Below are 21025 nucleotides of genomic sequence, written 5' to 3' on the forward strand. Positions count from 1 at the left end.
AGGCATTTGTGTGGCAGCTTTTCTCTACTTTGGCAGCCATTCTCTTCATCCATATTTTCAGTTCTGTGGAGAGGTATCACTTTGCAAGTTGCCCAATACTCATTTTTATAAGACAGAAAAGGTACTTTTCCCATTTGAAGATGGTAGATAAATGAGTTGGCTAGAGTTCGTAGATGAATCATAGTTAGTGTTGGGCCTTAATATTACTGGTTGGAATTGAGAATAATTGTTTATCTAGGGCAGTTGTTCTTGACCAAGGGCAGTGTTATTCTCCAGAGACTTGTAAAAAATCTCTGGAGACATTTTTGGTTGACACACCTGAGAAATGCTATGAGCAGTCAGGGATGCAACTAAAGATCCTGTAGTGCACACAGTCCTCCGTAGCCAACAGTGATCTGGCTTCTTAGAATGTCAGTACTGCCAAGATTGAGAAACTTTAGTCCAAAGTCTGTAACATAGATACTGGGTATCTGAGGGTCCTCTTTTCCTCTGGCCGGGAGAATGAGTCAATGTTTAATGGGCCTCTTTCAGTATTACTTAAGGTTATGCCCACAGATCAAGTCCTGCTACTTTGCAAATGTATGTCAGAGAGTATACAGCACAATCTTCTCTAGCAGTCCTGGCTTGAACTCAGGGCCTGAGCACTGTCCTTGGGCATTCTCAAGGCTAGCACTCCAATACTTGAGCCACTTTTTTACGTATGTGGTAACAAATCGAAACTGGGTCTTCATGCATGCTAGGCAAGCACTTTACCACTAAGCCAAATCCTGGCCCCAAATTCTTTTTTAAAAAGTATAATTTTATTATTATTAATGTGTTGCACAGAAGGGTTACCATTTCATAAGTCAAGTAAGAGTACATTTCTTTTTCTGGACCAACATCATCTCTTTTTCTGCTATTCTCCAGTTTCTCCCTTCTATCCTGGTCTAGAAGTCGTTTTCCTTGTAATGTATACTGAATAGCATGATCACATTTGCTACCCCTCTTCCTTTTCTGTGCTTTCCTTTGTCTCCCCCCTCCCAAAGGAAAACAAAACAAAAGACAAACTCTCCTACCAGCAATAACCACAACAAGGAAAAAAAAAAACATGCTTGCGTTTCTTGGAGTTTGTTTTAATAAATGTTAGAAAAGTTACACCTTTGAGTTTCTCCTTTAGTGGCAGTGCAAGATTCTTAAAACAATTTTTTTTGTCAATCATGGGTCTGGAATTCTAGGCCTTTGTCCTGTTCCCAAGCTCTTTTGCTCAAGGCTAGTGCTTTACCACTTTGAGCCACAGCTCCATTTTGGGTTTTTGAATGGTTAGTGGTAAATAAGAATCTTAATGGACTTTCCTGCCTGGGTTGGCAGACTCCTGAGATAGAATTACAGGTGTGAGCCTTAATTTTTTTTTGTTACTGTAAAGATGATAGACAGGAAGTTACAGTTACATAAGTCAGGTAATGAATATATTTCTTTTTGCACAGTATCTCTCCCCCTGCTCTCTGATGTTTTTTCCCACCCATCTCCACTTACAAGTTGTACAGTTCATTTTCAACATAGTGTATACTGAGTACCACTGCTGCATTGGTTCATCCTTGGTCCCTCCGTTTCTGTGCTCCCTTGTCTCCCCAAAGACATAAAAGAACAAGACAAAAAGAAAACAAAACCAGTGAAAAATTCTTAAATGCTTTTCAACATTTTTTTCCAATACTCTTTCCATGATTTGAAAACAGCAAACCTCACTTAGTTTGGGGTTTTGACTAAAACTCTAATCTTTCCAGATCAGGAATGCTTTCTTTCTGACTATTAAGTGGGATTTAAACAGCCAACAGGAAGATGAACATTGAAAACTCATTTCTACTATTTGAGCCTGGTTTCTTGTTTGTAAGATTAAGAGTTTGGGTGGGGAATTTGGCTTAGTGGTAGAGTGCTTGCTTAGCATGCACGAAGACCCGGGTTTGATTGCTCAGTACCACATATATATGTGTGTATATACATACATACATATATGAATGAAAGGAGTGCTGTGGCTCAAGAGGTAGACTTCTAGTCTTGAGAGAGCCCAAGGACAGTGCTCAGGCCCTGAGTTCAGGCCCCAGGACTGGCAAAAAGAAAAAAAAAAAGATTAAGGAAAAGGGAAAATACGTTGGGACATGGTTTGTTCTCATTTGAGTGGCCATTAGAGAGGGAACATGGCATAAATGAAGTGAAACTATCAGCATATCCAGCCTTTAGGCTAAAGGAGAGTTAGAAATATATAAAACTGCAAACCCCATTATTTGACTTAGCTTTGCAATCTTGTGTGTCAGGAATTTTTAGTAACATTTGCTTTCTTAATTGGGCTTTCTTTGTTCAATCTAATATTACATACAGTTTGCACACAGGGGTGGCAGAATTGAGAGGTAGCTTGGGGTTAAAATTTCCCATAGGGGATTGATTTGTAGTGAGTCTGTATAAACATACCAGGGCCCAATTACTGAGAGAAAACTGCTGTGGGGGTGAGGGGAGAGAGGCACCATCTGGGAAGGAGTAGGGAAGGTTTGTGTCAGTCATCTGGCACACTCTAGCAGTGTGACAGGGGTATTAAAGGCCTGTTCAAGGCCCTGAAGAACACTGAAGGGTGGCAGGACATCCATCAGCCAGCAAGCCTTTATCACTTAGGCTTGAGAGGGCAAGGAAGGAATACTATCTGGAACCTTGAAAGCTTAGCTAAATGTGGGGTGAAGCTCCTGGAGAATTGTAGCCACTGGGAGCAGTGACCCAGCTGGAAGGGAATCAGACCTTTTCCACCCTCTCATTTCTTACTGGAGCTAGAAACCAGAGAGAGATTAATTCTTACAGGTTAGTCTCAGGAGACACTTGGCAGAGATGGAAAAAGATGGGTAGAGGATCTACAAGAGAAGGGAGAATGTCTAGCCTGTTTTTTTTTTTTTTTTCTTCCAGTCCTGGGGCTTGAACTCAGGGCCTGAGTACTCTCCTTGGGCTTCCTTAAGACTAGCACTCTAACACTTGAGCCACAGTGCCACTTCCAGCTTTTTTTTTTTTCATATATTTTTTATTGTAATTAATAGAAGGGTTACATTATATTCACCAGAGAGAAGGCGCATTACTTCAGAAACATTGATACCCTTTCTCATGTCTTGGTCCCCATTTTCTTCCTCCATCCCTGCTCCTCATCTTGTTTTCTCCCCTTCCCTATCTGATTTCAAATAACCAAATACGCATATATCCAATATATCAGATAACAAAGTGAAATACTGTAACAATAAGAGATAACTAAGGGACAGCAAAAGAGATGAGAGATAACAGTACATTAAGGACAGCAATCACTCATTACATGGCTTTTGTTTCTATATCCTGGAGGTCCTTTCATTTAGGGTCATCCTATATGGCCTTATGTATCTAGGTTTTGCTCTATTGTAAATCTCTGCTAGGAGAGCCCAAGGTTTCTACTGATTATGACAAATGAGGGAAACTATTGAGCCTATGCTCCTTTGAGTCTGGCTTACCTCACTTAATATGATTTTTCCCAAGTCTTTCCATTTCCTTACAAATTGGGGTGATGTCATTCTTTCTATTGGCAGCATAGAATTCCATTGTGTATAAATACCACATCTTGTTGATCCACTCATCAACTGAGGGACATCTAGGTTGGTTCCATATCTTTGCTATGGTAAATAGTGCTGCAATGAACATCATTGTGCTAGTGGATTTAGTATGTCCTTGTTTCTGGATGGTTGGGTAAATGCCAAGTAGTGGAATTGCTGGGTCATAGGGGAGCTCTATGTTTAGTCTTTTGAGGCACTGCCACACTGCTTTCCATAGTGATTGAATGAGTTTGCACTCCCACCAACAGTGTAGTAGTGATTCCCTCCTGGCCACATCCCCTCCAGCATCTGTTGTTACTAGTTTTCTTGATCCTGACCATTGTAACTGGAGTGAGGTGGAATCTCAGAGTTGTTTTGATTTGCATTTCTTTTATGACCAGAGATGTCGAGCATTTCTTCATGTGTCTATAGGACATTTTTATTTCTTCTTCAGAGAAGACTCTCTTTAAGTCTTTGGCCCATTTTTTAATGGAATGGTTGTTACTTTGGAGATTAGTTTTGGAGCTGTTGTATATTTTAGATATGAGGCCTTTGTCTGTTGTATGGGTAGTGAAGACCTTCTCCCACTCTGTAGGCTTTCTAGTTAGTTTGCTAGCTATGTCTTTTGCCATACAGAAGCTCTGCAGTTTAATGCAGTCCCACTTATCCAGACTTTGTTGTGTTTCTTGGTCCTTATTAAGAAAGTTTTGACTTGTGCCAAGGAGACCTAGTGTATCTCCTATTCCTTCTTGTAAAGTTTTCAGTGTATCTGCTTTTACTTCAAGGTCTTTGATCCATTTGGAGTTAACCCTGGTGCAGGGTGACAAAGAAGGATCCAACTTGAGTTTTCTGCAGGTGCTTTATCAGTTCTGCCAGCACCACTTGTTGAAGAGGCTATCTTTCTTCCATTCTATTTTTTTTTTTGCTCCTTTATCAAAGATTCGGAGGCCATAGGTCTATGGGTTAATATCTGGGTCCTCAGTTCTATTCCATTGGTCTTCAGGCCTGTTCTTGTGCCAGTACCAAGCTGTTTTGGTCACTATAGCTCTGTAATAGAGTCTAAAGTTTGGTATATAAATTCCTCCTGCACTGTTCTTTCTGCTAAGAATTGTTTTTGCTATATGGGGTCTTTTATCATTTCATATGAAATTTTGGGTTGCCTCTTCTATTTCTTTAAAGAATGACATTGGGATATTGATGGATATTGCATTGAATTTGTAGGTAGCTCTTGGCAAGATTGTCATTTTCACGATATTGATTCTTCCAATCCAGGAGCATGGGAGGTTTTTCCATTTCTTCAGTTCTGCTTTAATTTCCTTTTTCAGAGTTTTAAAATTTTCATCAAAAAGGTCCTTTACATTCTTATTTAAGTTAATTCCTAGGACTTTATTTTCTTTGAGGCTGTTGTAAAAGGAGCTGCTTTCCTGATTGTTGTCTCATTCCTCTTGTTGTTGGCATATAGGAAGGCAGTTGATTTTTGAGGGTTAATTTTATACCCTGCTACCTTGCCAAAGTTTTGAATCAGCTCACACAGCTTGGGAGTGGAGTCTGTAGGGTTCTTTAAATACAGAATCATGTCATCTGCGAAGAGGGAAAGTTTCACTTCCTCTTTCCCTATTTGGATCCCCTTTATGCTTGCTTCTTGCCTTATTGCTCTGGCTAGGAATTCTAATACTATGTTAAAGAGGTGTGGAGAGAGTGGGCATCCTTGTCTTGTTCCTGATTTTAGAGGAAATGGCTTTTGCCCTTAAGTATAATACTAGCTGTGGTTTTGTCGTACATAGCGTTTATTATACTGAGGAATGTTCCATGGATTCCTAGTTTCTCCAGAGCTTTTAGCATAAAAGGGTGTTGGATCTTGTCAAATGCCTTTTCTGCATCTGTTGAGACAATTATGTGATTCTTGTCCTTGCTCCTATTGATGTGTTGAATTATATTAATTGACTTGCGTATGTTGTACCAGCTTTGCATCCCTGTGATGAATCCTGTTTGATCATAGTGTAAATTTTTTTTGATGAATTGCTGAAGATGGTTGGCCAGTATTTTGTTGAGAAGTTGAATCTCTGTCTGGTTTTGGGATGAGGGTTATAGTGGCTTCGTAGAATGAGTTTGGCAAAGAGCCTTCGTTTTCAATTTCGTTGAAGAGTTTGAGGAATATTGGTGTGAGCTCTGCTTTGAAGACCTTATAGAATTCAACTATGAATCCATCTGGCGGTGGGCTTTTCTTGGATGAAAGGTGTCTCATTGCCAGTTCTATTTCAGTGCTTGAAATAGGTCTGTTAAGTTGGATTAGGTCTAATTGGTTCAGTGTGAGTATGTTAATATTGGCTAGAAGTTCATCCATTTCTTCTAGATTCTCAAATTAGTTGGCATAAAGGTTTGAAAAGTATTCCCTCATGATGCTCTGGATCTTGGTAATTTCTGTCATGATATTACCATTCTCATCTGTGATTTTGTTTATTTGGGTGTGCTCCCTTCTTTTTTTTTTGGTAAGATTTGCTAAGGCTCTGTCAATTTTGTTAATTTTTTCAAAGAACTAACTCCTTGTTTTGTTGATTCTTTCTATCATTTTTTTGGGGATTCCAATTCATTTAATTCTGCTTTGATTTTAATAATTTCTTCCTTCTACTGGAATTAGGGTTGGTTTGTTGCTCTTTTTCCCATAGCTTAGAGTGTGACATGAAATTGTTGGTTTGTGATTTTTCCAATTTGTTAATGTAGGCACTTAGAGCTATAAATTTTCCTCTGAGTACTGCCTTTGCTGTGTCCCAAAGGAGCTAGTATTTTGTGTGCTCCTTTTTGTTAAATTTCATAAACTGTTGGATTTCTGTTTTGATCTCCTCGATGACCCATTGGTGATTCAACAATGTATTGTTCAATCTCCATGATTTACAAGGTTTTCATTGGTGGAGATGGGTGTTCAGTTCCAATTTGATGCTCTTGTGGTCTGAGAGAATGCAGGGAATATTTTCAGTGTTTCTGAATCTGTACAGGTTTGTTTTATGCCCTAAAATGTGCTCTATTTTGGAAACTATTCCATGTGCTGTTAAAAAAACACATATATTGTGATGTTGCTGGGTGGAATAATCTGCAGATGTCTGTTAGATATAGTTGATCTATACAGTTGTTCAGTTCTGAGGTTTCTCCATTGAGTTTTTGCCTGGTTGATCTGTCCATAGGTGAGAGTGGTGTGTTAAAGTCACCAACAATCACTGTGTTTTGATGTATGTATGGTTTTAGTGAAAGTAAAGTTTGCTTGATGAAGTTCGGAGCTCCGGGATTAGTTGTGTAGATATTTAGGATGGTTATGTCCTCTTGGAGGAGAGATCCCTTTATTAGTATATAATAACTTTCTTTGTCTCTTCTCACTAATTTTAGTTTGAAGCCTAAGTTATCTGATATGAGGATGGCATGGCCTCTTCAGCCTGTTTATGGGGGCCGTTAGCTTGATAAATTTTATTCCAACCTCTCACTTTCAAAAAATGTTTGTTTTTTGAGGCAAGATGTGTCTCTTGAAGACAGCAGAACGATGGATCTTGCTTTTTAATCCAACTAGACAGTCTGTGCCGTTTAATTGGAGAGTTAAGTCCATTGATGTTGATGGTTAGGATTGAAAAATATTTACTAGTTTCTGCCATTTTTAAAAGCTTTCATTAGGGCCTGTTGTTTGACAGTTCTTGTGGTAATTAGCTGCTATGATTTTTTAGGTGCCATTTCTTTGTCAGTACCACGTTTGTGTTTGTTTTCAGTGTGTAGAACATCTTTGAGAATTTTCTGTAAGGCTGGTTTGGTTGCTACATGGTTGCAACTTTTCCTTGGAATGGAAAGTTTTGATTGTTCCACAGTTATGAATGAGAGCTTAGCTGGGTACAGTATTCTTGGTTGGTAGTTATTTGTCTTTAGGGCATGACATATATCCTTCCAATCTCTTTCTTGCATGGTCTGTGCTGAGAAATCTGTGGTTATTCTGATTGGTTTTCCCTTGTTGATGATTGTTCTCTTCTCCCTGGCTGCTTTTAGGATCCTTTCTTTGGTCCTGTATAGATTATGTGGCGGTAGGATGTTCTTTTCTGGTCAGGTCTGTTTGGGTTTCTAAGAGCTTCTTGTATCTGGATGGGCCTGCCCTTCTGGATATTTGGGGAGTTCTCTGAGATCATTCCCTGAAGTATATTTCCAGTACCATTGGCCTCTTTCTCCAGGCCCTCCTCAATACCAATTAGCCTTAAATTAGGCTTCCTAATTATATCTTGGACCTCCTGAAGCATTCTCTCATATTTCCTAGATTTGGTTGGACTCATTTTCTGTTCTTTATAACAACTAGATTATCTTCAACCCCGGAGATTCTCTCTTCTGCATTGTCTAACCTGCTGTCAATACTTTCTACTTTATTCTTCATCTCCCTCCCTTCCAATTGCTAATTTTTGATGCCTTGCATTTCTTGTTTTAGATCATGTATGGACTTCTTTAACTCTTTGTTTTCCATTTGAGTGGTTAGCTCAGCAGCTTTACTTTTTTGGGGGGGGCAGGGTAAGAAACTTATATCTCCACTAAATTCGGGATCCAAAAAAAGTCTTTAAAACGTCTTTTTCTCCTCCAATTTGGCTTTGCGGTTTTTCTGATCAGTCTGATTGATTGGGCAGAAAGAAGAGCTGGTAGAGCCGCCAGCAGATTTGTTTACCAGGAGCGAGGCCCCACCCAGGAGGAGGAACTTCTTTTAGCACTGGTGGCAGATGTCTGGCTAAACTGCCTCTGGGAAAACCTTTGCCCTTTTGAATGATGGCACTGCCAGCACCACTTCTCAGTCTCCAGTTGGTTTGGCAGGGTCTTTGCCAGCAGTCAAAATGGCGCTGCTCTCAGCTGGTGGGGGAGGGGATTCCTTCCCAGTGCCATTCCGAGAGCAGATGTGGAAAGTCTCCACGGAGTTTACTCACAAATTGCAGGGTTTTCTGGTTCCATGAAGCTGGCAGGTCTGCACCCTGGCCGAATGATGACTCTGAGCTTGGGCAGGCTCTGTCTGGCTCTGTATGGAGCCCGTAGGTCTGAGAAGCTCCATTTGCTCAGGAGCCAAAGGGAGACTTTGTCTCCACGCTGTGTCCTTACGCCGGTTTCCTGCCTTTTTGCTCTCTGATTGAGATCTCTCTGGTGCTAAAACTTATTTAGAATCTATCTTTGGGTATAAACTTTCCTTTACGATGCTAGACCTGGTCTCTTGGTGAAGCTCAGAAAGACTCACACTGAACTGCCGCCATCTTCTGCCAATCTCTCGAAATGCACTCTTTACCCAATTTATGTAACTTTTTTTTTTTTTTAAATATGTATGCGGAATCAAACCTGGGTCTTTGTGCATGTTAGGCAAGCACTCTACCAAACTCCCAGCAACAGTTAGTTTTTAAAGGCACAATGATAAGTTGGTGTCTGAACAGAATCTTGAAAATGAATAGAATGGAATTCTTACAGAAAAGATCATACCAGAAGCATAGGTCCACAAGACAAAGTGTGCTCTGCCAAAGGTAGAGCCCAGAGCTGCTTTGTTCTAGAAGTATCCTTAGACTCTTAATTACTTTCCTGAAGGATCTTCTTTAGAAGCCTGAAATCTCAAGTTTCTTGCTGATAGGAATCATTTGCACAGTGCCCTGGCAGGAATGAGCACTGAATCCCTTCTCAGGGAGGTACTTCCTCCTATTGCATGGTATTGTTAAGAAGTTTCTTGTTTTTCCAAATCACTGACAGTATCAGTTAGGATTAGATTTGACTATGTGTAACAGAGAAACCTTAAGTAGTAAAGATTGTGTGTATGCACTCTTGCCAATGTCATTTATAGAACCTGGGTGCTGTCCCTTAGTTTTTTTGCCCAAGCCTTTTTTTTTTTTTTGCCAGTCCTGGGCATGAGCTCAGGGCCTGAGCACTGTCCTTGGACTTTCTCAAGGCTAGAGCTCTACCACTTGAGCATCAGTACCACTTCCGGCTTTTTTCTATATGTGGTACCGAGGAATCGAACCCGGGTCTTTATGCATGCTAGGCAAGCACTTTAACCGCTAGGCCAAACTCCCGGCCCCTGCCCAAGGCTTTTTGATGGTGCTCTATTACTTGAACCACAGCTCCTTTTCTGACTTTTTGCCGGCTTTGAACTGTGATCTTCTGAATCTCAGCCTCCTTGGGTAGCTAGGATTACAGGGTGAGTTACTGGTGCCCAACTTTTGGATTTTGCTTTGCGCAATAAATGTTATTAATATTTTATGATGTTTATACACCAAATATTGAAGAGAGCATTGATGACTCTTTGTGAAGGAGTATAGGCATGTTGTGTGAAATGGCCCTTTCTTTTCTGTAGTTCTCTCAGAGAGCAACATTTACCATATTCTTGTTTATCTAGTCTCTATACACATTTGGTGGGAACAAAGTAACCTTTTTTTTTGCCAGTCATGAGGCTTGAACTCAGGGCCTCAACTCTGTCCTTGGACTTTTTTCTCAAAGCTAGAGCTCTACCACTTGAGCCACGGCACCACTTCCAGCTTTTTTCTATGTATGTGGTACTGAGGAATCATACCCGGTCTTTGTCTATGCTAGGCAAGTACTCTACCACTAGGCCCCCTTTATTCTTTTTTTGAGACATCATAGTTTCAACTTAATTTATTTTAATTATCTTTAAATAGTTGTGCAGAGGGGTGTCAATTAAACATGTCACTTTATAAGTACTAGGGATCTTCATCACCTTTGGTTCTTATTCTGTTGTTAGGCTCTATTGAGTGAATTTAGAGTTGCGAAATACCATTCATAGTCATTATCCCTCTGGGACACTTTAGAATCTTAGTGACACTTGTGGTCTATTTATATTTTACATCCAGCATTAGAGAGGTATATTTTCTGGATACTTTCTGAAACAATTCACTTTACTATTTTAAAGTGTATTTTGGTAGATAGGTCTAAAATGGGACAGTTTATTATTTCCCATCTTTTCCTTTTCCTCTGCTGGGGTTTGAACAAAGGGTCTTATGCTAGGTGTGTTTCACTGTTCATCCACATCTCCTAGCCCTTAGCCAGCCCTTTCTACATGCATTTTCTGATGTTCTCGAGAGTCTTGATCGTAGTAGTCAAAAGCAATCTATTTGGATGACTGAAATATACAAATTTATGATCCCCAAACATAGCAGATGATTAGTTTTGTTTTCTTGTGTAGGTAAGAGGGCACTTCTGCTTTAGTAGATTGGTGAAGGTTGTGTTGTTTTTGCACACTTCTTACCAAACTGAAAAGAGTTCATTCTGCCATTTGCAAGAAGATACAACAAGATACAACATAAACATTGAAGTCAGTTGCTTAAGGCCTTTTCCAGCCATTTTGTGACTTGGCTTGGACTCTGTTAAAATTGCTTTCTCTTATGAAGAAGAATATTTATCATCAGAAATTTCAGATTCACCAAGTACTTAATAAGAGCTTATTATCTACAGTCATTTTTTCACTTTAATATTTCACAGCAGCCTTCTTTTCTTTTTAATTCTTTCTTTTTTACAAATGAGCAAAATCCAGTCACACTGAAGTTCATTAATGTGTTAATAGTCACAGCCTGTAGTTGAGGGTTTGAGTTAGAGTGAAAGCTTTTTATTACCAGTGGTGACTTTCTGTGACCACACAGCTGCCTTTGTGCTGAGAGAGGATTTAGAGGTCACTGCCCCTCTCAGTTCCTGTACTCAGTAATTGCCCATGCAAATGTGTTTTTACAAAGTTTCATCCTTGTAGCAGTTAGTAATTCTGTTTATAAACTCTTTTTGTGTCTAGATACTTATTGTTGCCTTTATATGTTCAGTATTTTACTCTGTATTTTTGGGATTTCAGTTTCTATTGTCTTTGGCTCATTTTTTTTTTTTTTAGAACTTAAAAAAATCAGACCTTTTTTTCAGTGAGAGAGAAGGAGAGAGAAAGAGAGGGAGGGAGGGAGGGAAGGGGAAAGAGAGAGAGAGAGAGGGAGAGAGAATCTCAATAATGAGATTATCCGTGCATACAAAGAAAGCATCTTAGATGGTTAGTTTTAACTGAGAAAAGATTTGGTGACCACAAATGGGGTTGCTAGGCTAATGTTTTCTGAAATGTGTAACTGAGTGATTTTTGTATATTTACAGAGCTGTGTTGGCTAGCACCACAATCAAAAAAAACTTTTTTGAAGCAAGATCTCTGTGTAGTCCAAGGCTGTCCTGAAACTTGCTGTGTATGGTTGGCTTCAACTCCTAGTCCATCTGTCTGCCTCTCTACCTCTTGCCTCCTAAGGTCTGGGATTACAAACTTGCACCACTGTGCTCAATTTACTGCAGCCAGGTTTGGAATATTTTCCAAAGGAACCTGTACTCAGCAGTCACTTTTCTGTTTCTCCTTAGCTCCTCAGTCCGGGAGACTACCAGTTTCCTTTCTGCCTATAGATGTTTGTGCTTTTCATGCAAGTGTTTGATAATTTCACATGAGCTTATGTGGTCTCGTGGTTTTTCCTCTTCCTCATTGTAATGTTTTCAGTGTGCATCCTTTTGTAGTGTGGATCTTTGTGCTTCGTAGTCTTGTAATTGCAGAGCTTTCCTAGAGGAATTTCAGTAGTTCCTGTAGCCTATTGTGTTTCCATGTAATAGGACCTTTTTACCTACTAAGGCTTCAGTGGAGAGGGCTTATTGACTGGCAAACGTGTACCCAGATGTCCTGAACTCTTTGTGATTCATTTTCAAGATTTTTTTTTTTTTTTTTTTTTTGGTGCCAGTCCTGGGGCTTGAACTCAGGGCCTGAGCACTGTCCTTGGGCTTTCTCAAGGCTAGTGCTCTACCACTTGAGCCACAGTACCACTTCTGGCTTTTCTATGTATGTGGTACCCAGGGATGGAACCTGGGTCTTTGTGCATGCTAAATAAGCACTCTGTCACTAGGCCAAAATCCTGGCTCCGTTTTCAAGATTTTTTTGCTCAGGAGTATTTGCTGATGGGAACTTAGGGATTGCGAAGATTTCAAGCTTTTGTTAAAAGATAATTTTAATAAGGTCAAAATATGACTCCTAGATAGATAAAAATCATCATGTTAAAGATTTGAATTTCCTCAGGCAGATAGTATAAACTTTTTGAAAGAAGTCCATAAAAAGGTTTTTATGTAAGGAATATTGAAATAAATTCATGAATGTCAACAAAACTAGTTTCTTCCTTACTGAGGAAGGAATCAGCTGGACTGTTAGATTTGAAGGATTGGCTTATTTACAGATGAAAATTTGTTAGCATTTCCATCAATTATCTTCAACTTGTAAACTCTTTAGGAGAGTTAGCAACAGGTCAGAATCAGATAACCCACTGGGTGTCCTAGATAAAGCTACTCTCCCATTGGTGGTACACACTTGCCTTTCACTCTCAACATGTTATCAAAACATCTGGGAAAGGGGGGAAAACAAGGTGATCGGGAGGGAGTAGGGGGAGGGTAATGGGGACAAAAACCCTGAGAAGGGGTATCAATGTGTGAGAAGTAATGCACCTACTACCTGGCGAATGTAACTCTAACCCCTTTATACATTACCTAGACAATTAAAAAAAATAAACATGGAGAAAAAACTCTGAAACCTTCCAATGTTTACATTTCTCCTTTGCTTACTTCAGTTTCTGAAAGTCATTTGCTGCTGTCTGGATTTGGAAGGCAGAATTTCCAAAGGATATTGAGGTCTTTGAACTCTTTCAGAGAAATGAATGGGTCCGTTTTATTCTTTTGAACAGGATTACTTGTCAGAAATCTTAGTTAGGTTTTATATATTTTCAGTACCTATCTCTGTCAATATCTATCTCCTATATCTGATAGCAGATTGACTATTAAAGGGAAGGGATTTGTATAAAAAATTACAAATTTGGGAAGGCTAAGTTTCTAAACTCTGAAAAGATACATAATCCTGTCTGCAAGGTAAGGGTATGAAGGAGAAGCTTAAGCTTACTTCTCCAATTGCTCAGAGGAATAAACTTTTCCTTTGGAGGAATAGGTGAGTTTTTCAGTAGATGTTGCTTATTATCTAAGGAACCTTTTTTCTTGCCTACTTGGCTAGGTAAAGAGTGTATTTATCTGAAAACCCTATAGTTCCTGTTAACTTCTACAGCTCATAGCAATTCCACTTATTGAACTTGGTTTTATGCATTTTACTCTCATCTTGTTTAAGAGCCCTCCAATACTTGTTTGATGTATTCTACAAGTACTTAGAATTGTTAAAGGAATCAGCGTCTGCCCTTACTTGATGCCTTGCCCTGATACAAAGTTTGTTCCCATCCGCTTTTATTCATGTAAACGCTTTGATTTTCCGTGAGTATACGCCTGATGACCTAAAACATGGTATTCCTTCTTTCTGAGGCAGATGGGTTCCTGTTAGTGGTGAAAGGTGAATTGTTCCAGTACTCCAATGCTAGGTGTTGAGCAGGTGAAGCTGGAAGTGCTTGTGGAATAGTACTGAGTGACAGCTTTGATTTTGACCAAGTGCATTTGGAAGGGAACCTGTTGATCATTAAGCTTTTTGATTTGAACTCTTAGATACTGGGCATTTTGATCCACATAGTGAAATTTTAGAGGGAAGTATGATGAGTCTGTGGCTTCAAACATTTTTCTGTCATAATCATTACTGGTTGCTTGGAATAGTTGTTTGGCTTTGTTGCTCAATTGTCACTTCTTCTTTAATGACCCAAGGGAATTTTCCCTTTGGGCTTGTGATCTGTTTTTGCTGATAACTCTAAAGTTGTTTGAGTCACCAAAGACAGTAGTGACTCTGTACTGATGTCCTTTATGAAAGAAAACCACAGTCTTTGGTTTTTGTGTTTTGTTGCAGAAGTAGTATCAGGATAAATATTGTGACTGATTCTCATCTATTTTAACTAATCTTGAGTCTTCTAAGAACTGGGTAAAACTGCTTTTCATCAATTTCCCCTCCCTGCCTACCCCCATTCCTGCTTTAAAGTTTAGACTTCTGCTTTTCTAGAAAAAAAGTTGGGGGTTAAGTCATTTGTGTTAGAAGTAAAAAATGTGAGAGGAAAAAAGAGAAAATGTTGCACTTGATATTTAAGGTTCTGTTCAGCAGCTACATTCTGTCCTTCCCATGGGCTGAGAATTGCATCAGGGCCCAATTTGGGGTTTGTGCTGTTTGCAATACCAGGCCCCAATATGTGCCCCATCCTTTTTTTTTTTTTCCCAAGGAGAAAGGCTGCATCACCCTCAGAGCCCAGTGAGTACAATGAGCTGTTGGTGTGGTGAGGTGCTTTTTCTTTGGGGACTGAGCCTAGGTTGTTTGTAGTAACCTAGAAGGATTTAGAATGATGCCAGCAGATGAAATTTCTGTGATCCATTAGATATTGACTCAAAAGGCCCATCACCTACATTGGATGTATTATTCTGCCCCTGAGTTAGAACACCTAGAGATCTATCTCTTCTTAAAATATTTTTTGAATCCCAGGGCTCCTCTATTAGGAGTCAAACCAATGATGAAAAAATTCTCGCTGAATTTAATTTTATAATCCTAATGAAGAATGTCTTCATATACGCTAACGGCCTTTAACAATTGGTTGCTCACACCTGTAATCCTAGCTACTCAGGAGGCTGAAATCTGAGGATCAAGTTCAAAGCCAGCCCAGGCACAAAAGGACCTGAGACTCTTATCTCCAGTTAACCTCTAAAAAAACAGGAAATGGGGCTTGGCTCAAGGGTAGGATGGTAGCCTTGAGTTGAAGAGCTCAGGGACAGTGCCCAGGCCGAGTTCAAGGCCTATGACCCCCCCCCAAAAAAGGTATTTTTTGATCCTTTGCTAACTGTAATACTATTTCTATTATTTTTCAGTCAGTGCCATAAAAAGTTTCTGATATCTTCAGGTATTTATTGACATGGTTACTTTTTAATCTGTGTGAATTAGAAATTAATACTTGCAGAAGGAAAACTGATTGGAGTGATGATTCTTTCCATGCATACATACTGCTTAACTATAGAGTATGACCACAGCTGTTACACCAGGTGACTTTTTAGTTAATGGAAGTTGGGGCATACCTTTGATGATGGCAGACTTTGTCTCTGGTCTTGGCCAGGTTTCCATTTGGAACTACCACTGCTTTGCAAAATTGAAGTTGCTGATGGCAACAGTGGGCTCTTGGGAATGGTCTAAAGAACTTTTGGTGGTGGCAGAGGTGCTACAGATAAGCTGTTTCCATGGGCAGCCCTCATGGGATCCCAGTTCTTGTGTTAATTATGTTTTACCTTAGTCTAATTACTATGGGTATTGTTGTAGTCCATTTGGACTGCCATAACAAAATGCCAAAATAACAACAACAAATTATTCTTACCAAATTGAGGTGTCTTATAAAGGTGCTAATCCTATTCATGGGGGCTGCATCTTCATGATCTGTTGACTTCCCAGAGGTTCCACCTTCTAATAGCATAAGCTTGCAAGATAGATGTTACCAGAGAAGTTTTGGGGGACTACCAACATTCAATCCATGGAAGACTCAAAATGCATTTGTTTAGCACCTGTCTTCCTCCTAAGTTTTTGCATTCATACTCCTGCAGTACAGATGGATAGCTAAGACAGCATAATCCAAACCATATTATCTCTTCTCAGCTTGCGTTTCTGTTCCAGTCTTACCATAGTTAATGGTGCTACCATTACTAGTTTTTTGAACTTAAGCTTAAAAATGTGGCGTTATCTGTATTATGTTAATTCCATGTCTAATAAATTTTTAAATTCTATTTGCCTCCACAAATGTCTTGGAAATTCTTATTACTCTAAAATCTCTAGTTTATTTCTCCGTGGACTTTCTTGCCAGCCAATCTTGCAACCAAAATTTTTGTCTGTAATCTGTGTCCCTGTCATCATCTTCTATGAAATTATCTTCAAGGAAAAAAGTTATGCTTAATAATCTATATCTTTTTATTGTGAGGTTTGCTTCCTTTTGTTCAGTTTTATGTTATGGAAAATGTTCTATGTAAAATAGCCTATCCTCTCTCTTTTTAGTGGTTCATAGTGCAAGGTACATAAAATACTATGTGTATTAGCGTTTAGCCCTTCCCCTATGGATAGACATTGATTTAAAAAAATTTTGTTTTGCTGTTACAGAGAATACTGAAGGAACTAGTTGATATGTCTCCATGCACATGTAGGTGCTTGACAAATGAGCATTTCTGTGTCAAAATGAACATTCATTTAAAATACTGGTAGATGCCAGTACATTGCTTCACAAAAAGTTCCACCAAATTTATACCTCATAGTTTTAAGTTTTCCCCTACATTCTCACTTTATATAGTTTATTTTTTTGTGTGGTTCTGTGGATTGAACCCTGGGCTTTTTGCTTGTGGGCAAACATTCTACCACTGAGTTGCGTTCCCAACTCTTCCCTCTCTGCCTTTTTTTTCTTTTCTTTTTGGCAGTTGCTGAAGTTTGAACTTAGGACCTCACACTTGCTAGACGGCACTCTACTCCCCATTCCTACCAAGCCCAGTTTTAATGTATATCTAGTATCCTTTTTACAGGCAGTTCTCTGACTTGTTTCCTCATTTACTTGGGCACTCATCAGCCACTGCCCAGCTTTATGTTGAGTAATAAGTTGTGTTGCAGGTACTCTGCTAAGTGATGGGGACTTAGCATTGAATAAGGTAGAAATGGTCCCTCCCTGCCCCATGTAGCTTTACTGAACTTCGCACATTTGCATCCCTTTTGTGAATTTGCAATATGCTGTTCTGACATCCTGCTGTGCTTTTTGCTTCTTGCCTAGAGAATTTCTTTTTTCCCTTTAGCTTAAATTTTAGAGCTTCCCTCAGAAGTCTCTTAGTATGTACTGGCCTTCTCCTATAGTCTCTCCCTGAAGAGTTCTGACTAGTCATTTGTGTATGATGCACCTGTGTATGTGTATACTCACACACTCAGTAAGGACAGGGACCTATGATATTTACCTGAGTGCTTCCCAACTTAGTGCCTTAAAAATGTTGAAAAAGTGAATTGACCTTCATGTAAAAAGGAACTGTTGTATGAGTTTGGAAACTCTGCACCTGTGTGTATATACCTTTAGCAATAAAGCAGCATGGGCTGAGAATGCACTGAAAAAAATTAAAAAGTGAATTGAATACCAAGCTGTCAGATGAAGCTAGTTTTGCACAGTTCTATGGGTGTAGTAAATAGAAGGATCTTACTATATAGTCAGAGAGATAAGAAATGGATGAGTAGGGCCGGGAGTTTGGCCTAGTGGTTAAAGTGCTTGCCTAGCATGCATGAAGACCTGGGTTCGATTCCTAGGTACCACATACATAGAAAAAAGCTGGAAGTGGTGCTAAGACTCAAGTGGTAGAGCTCTAGCCTTGAGAAAGTCCAAGGACAGTGCTCAGGCCCTGAGCTCAAGCCCAGGACTGGCAAAAAAAAAAAAAAAAAAAAGAAATGGATGAGTAGACTATAGGACATCATGATAAGCTTTGTTCCATATAAAGCTTATCACAAGTGCGTACTTGAGACTTTACAGGGAAAGATGAGTTCTTGTAATTAGTAATTTTACAGATGTGAGGTTGCTTATCTCCTTTGTGTGAGGAGTTGTGAGTTATGCAATGATGATAAATAATGCCCCTGACTTTTGTAGTTAAGTTGATTCTTAGAGTAAGGATCGTCAAGACTTTAGCCTGAGGGCCGAATGAGTCCTCTGCTTTTTTTTTTTTTTTTTTTTTTTTGTATGGCCTAGAAAATAAGAATGCTTTCCACTTCTACATCATCATCATCATCATCATCATCATCATCAATTTGGTGTTTCTGGGGTTTGAACTCAGAGCCTGATGCTTGCTTGCTTGTCTGGTATTCCATCACATGAATCACATTTTCAGCCCTACATTTTGCTGAATTTTTGTTGTTGTTACTTGCTTGCTTGTTTTTTAATCATGGGGCTTAACTCAGGGCCTGCTACTTTGAGCTGTAGCTCCAGTTCTGGTTTTCGAGTGGTTAATTGAAGATAACAGCCTCCTGGGGACTTTTCTGCCTGACTGACTTTGAACTGTGGTCCTCAGATCTCAACCTCCTGAGTAGCTAGGATTATAGGTGTGAGCTACCAGTACCCGGCTTTTTTCCTTTTTTTTTAAGATGGAGTCTTGTGGATTTCTCTGCTTTGGATGGCTTTAGACTGTCTGGATCTTAGCCTCCTATGTGAGAAGATTACAAGTGAGAGCCACTGGCCGTTGACTGGTTTCTAGATTTAAAAAATACATATATATATATAAATATATAAAATATATAATATATAGGAGATATATATATATATATATATACATACATACATATAGTTTAAAAAAAGAAAATTCTGGGCCAGGAGTGTGGCCTAGTGGTAGAGTGCTTGATTTGCATGCACTAAGCCCTGGCTTTGAATCCTTGGTACTATATACACAGAAAAAGTTGGAAGTGGTGCTGTGGCTTAACTGGTAGAGTACTAGCCTTGAGAAAGCTCAGGACAGAGCCAAGGCTTTGAGTTCAAACCTCAGGAATGGCCAAAAAGAACAAAAAAAGGTAATTCTATGACATCGGAGAACTTCATAATCATCTGATTTTAGTGAGCATAAATTTTTTTTTTTTTTTTTTTTTTTTTTGCCAGTCCTGGGCTTGAGCTCAGGGCCTGAGCACTGTCCTTGGACTTTCTCAAGGCTAGAGCTCTACCACTTGAGCCTCAGCACCACTTCCGGCTTTTTTCTATGTATGTGGTACCGAGGAATCGAACCCGGGTCCTCATGCATGCTAGGCAAGCACTTTAACCACTAGGCCAAACTCCTGGCCCGTGAGCATAAATTTTGCAGGAATGCAGCTGTACTTCATTTGCACAAAATAAGTATGTTTATGACTACTTTGCACTATTTTGCAAGAGAGGTGAGTAGATATAAAAATGTTTTGTTTGTATCATCTGAAATATTCACTACTTATACAGAAGTAGTCTGCAGATGTCTGTTTCAGAGAATGGAACATTCAAATAAAGAAGAGAAGTGGCATTCATAATTGAGGGACTGATTAGTCATTTGTGTTTGAGGTGCCTGTATATGTTTATACAGACACTCCAGTAAACTGACAGTTGTATAAAAGCTTTAGGGCTGATATGAACATGCATAGCCTTCTTTATTTTACAAAATAAGCAGAAGATCAAAAAGCATATCAAAGTCCTCATGAGCCATAAGTGGTGGTATAATATGGAAGCAACTGGTACAGAGATTTGATAAGATTATTGCTGATGTGACACCATATTGTGAAATGGCCTTGCCTTTGAAACTGAGAGTTGAAAAACTAAAAGTTGATTTGTTTTTCCTCTCTGAGTGTAATGTTTCTGTTCTTTTTTCTCCTGTGTTTCTAGAAGGCCTTTGAGCCTTACTTTGAGATTTTGGAAGCATACTCCACCAAAGCCAAGAATTATATCAATGGACACTGCACCAAATACGAGCCCTGGCAGCTAATTGCATGGAGTGTCACGTGGACCCTGTTGGTAGTCTGGATGTATGAGTTTATTTTCCAACCAGAGAGTAAGTATGCTGTCTCTTCTCTGAAAGTACAGTGGAGTGGATGCTCTTGGCCTTGGATCTCATGACTGATGGGTTTGGATTAATTTCTTGCCTTTTGATTTGGTTCTGTTTTAAATATAGTTTAAATGGCAGTGGTACTTTGTCTTCATGTTGATGAATTATAATAGGCCTCATGTGTCTTGATTATTATTTACATTGAGTTTTTTCTTTTTGCATTTTCAGTCTTTTGCATGTTTCAGTGTGTGTGAAGCCTCGTCAGTACCAGTGTCCTAGGTAGAATGTAGCAGTTGTTTATGGGGCAGGAATTCATTGCTTTCATTTTGGGCCATCCTTTTTAGTAATGATCAGGTGACATTGGCCCAGCACTCCGTCTGCCCTGTTTGCTGTGTACATACATGCACTGGGCTCTGGGACATTTGCATAAACAGGACAGGGTCCCTGTTCAAGTGTCTTAATGATCTACTTGTAAATCCAGCACCCTTCCTAAGGTCTAAGCTCTTCTCTGGCTCCTTATCTCCTCCTCACCAGGAAACCTGACAGAATGTGACCTTGTGAATTATTTTGCCGGGACTGTCTTTGTTTGGTTAAGTTTTGTTTGATTACCCCTACATTCAGTAGTAGAAGTTGGGGTGGGTGTTCTGTAACCCTGTTCTACTCTTTGCCTACTTTCACTAGTGGGTCAGGGCTTACTTCCTTGGTATGACAAACTAATAACATTACAGAGGATTTAGACATTTGTCATTTGAACTCTGGGCCTTGCACTTGGACTTTCTCAACATGTATTCTACCACTGACCCTTGACCCATGTCTCTAGCCCTAGTTTAAGTGCACAGTTCAGTGGCATTAAGTCAATTCCCATTGTTTTGCAATCAGCACTACCATTCCTCTTAGATATTTTTTTTCTTATCTCAAACTGAAACTGTGTTTCATTAAACAAAAACTCCTGAGCCGGGCATCCTGATCTGTGT

General features: G+C 39.4%; 1 protein-coding gene across 1 annotated transcript in view; it reads left to right on the forward strand.

Moving 5' to 3' along the window:
* Positions 1–21025, forward strand: part of Sgpl1 (sphingosine-1-phosphate lyase 1) — a 55643-nt gene that overhangs the window by 6705 nt on the left and 27913 nt on the right. Inside the window, exon 2 of the mRNA XM_090346493.1 lies at positions 19892–20057. Coding sequence (XP_090202619.1) covers positions 19892–20057 — 166 coding nt within the window. The remainder of the gene's footprint in view (positions 1–19891; positions 20058–21025) is intronic.

The sequence above is a fragment of the Megascapheus bottae genome, chromosome 15 (assembly GCF_031878675.1).
Source record: "Megascapheus bottae isolate mThoBot1 chromosome 15, mThoBot2.hap1, whole genome shotgun sequence".
Lineage (NCBI taxonomy): Eukaryota > Metazoa > Chordata > Mammalia > Rodentia > Geomyidae > Megascapheus > Megascapheus bottae.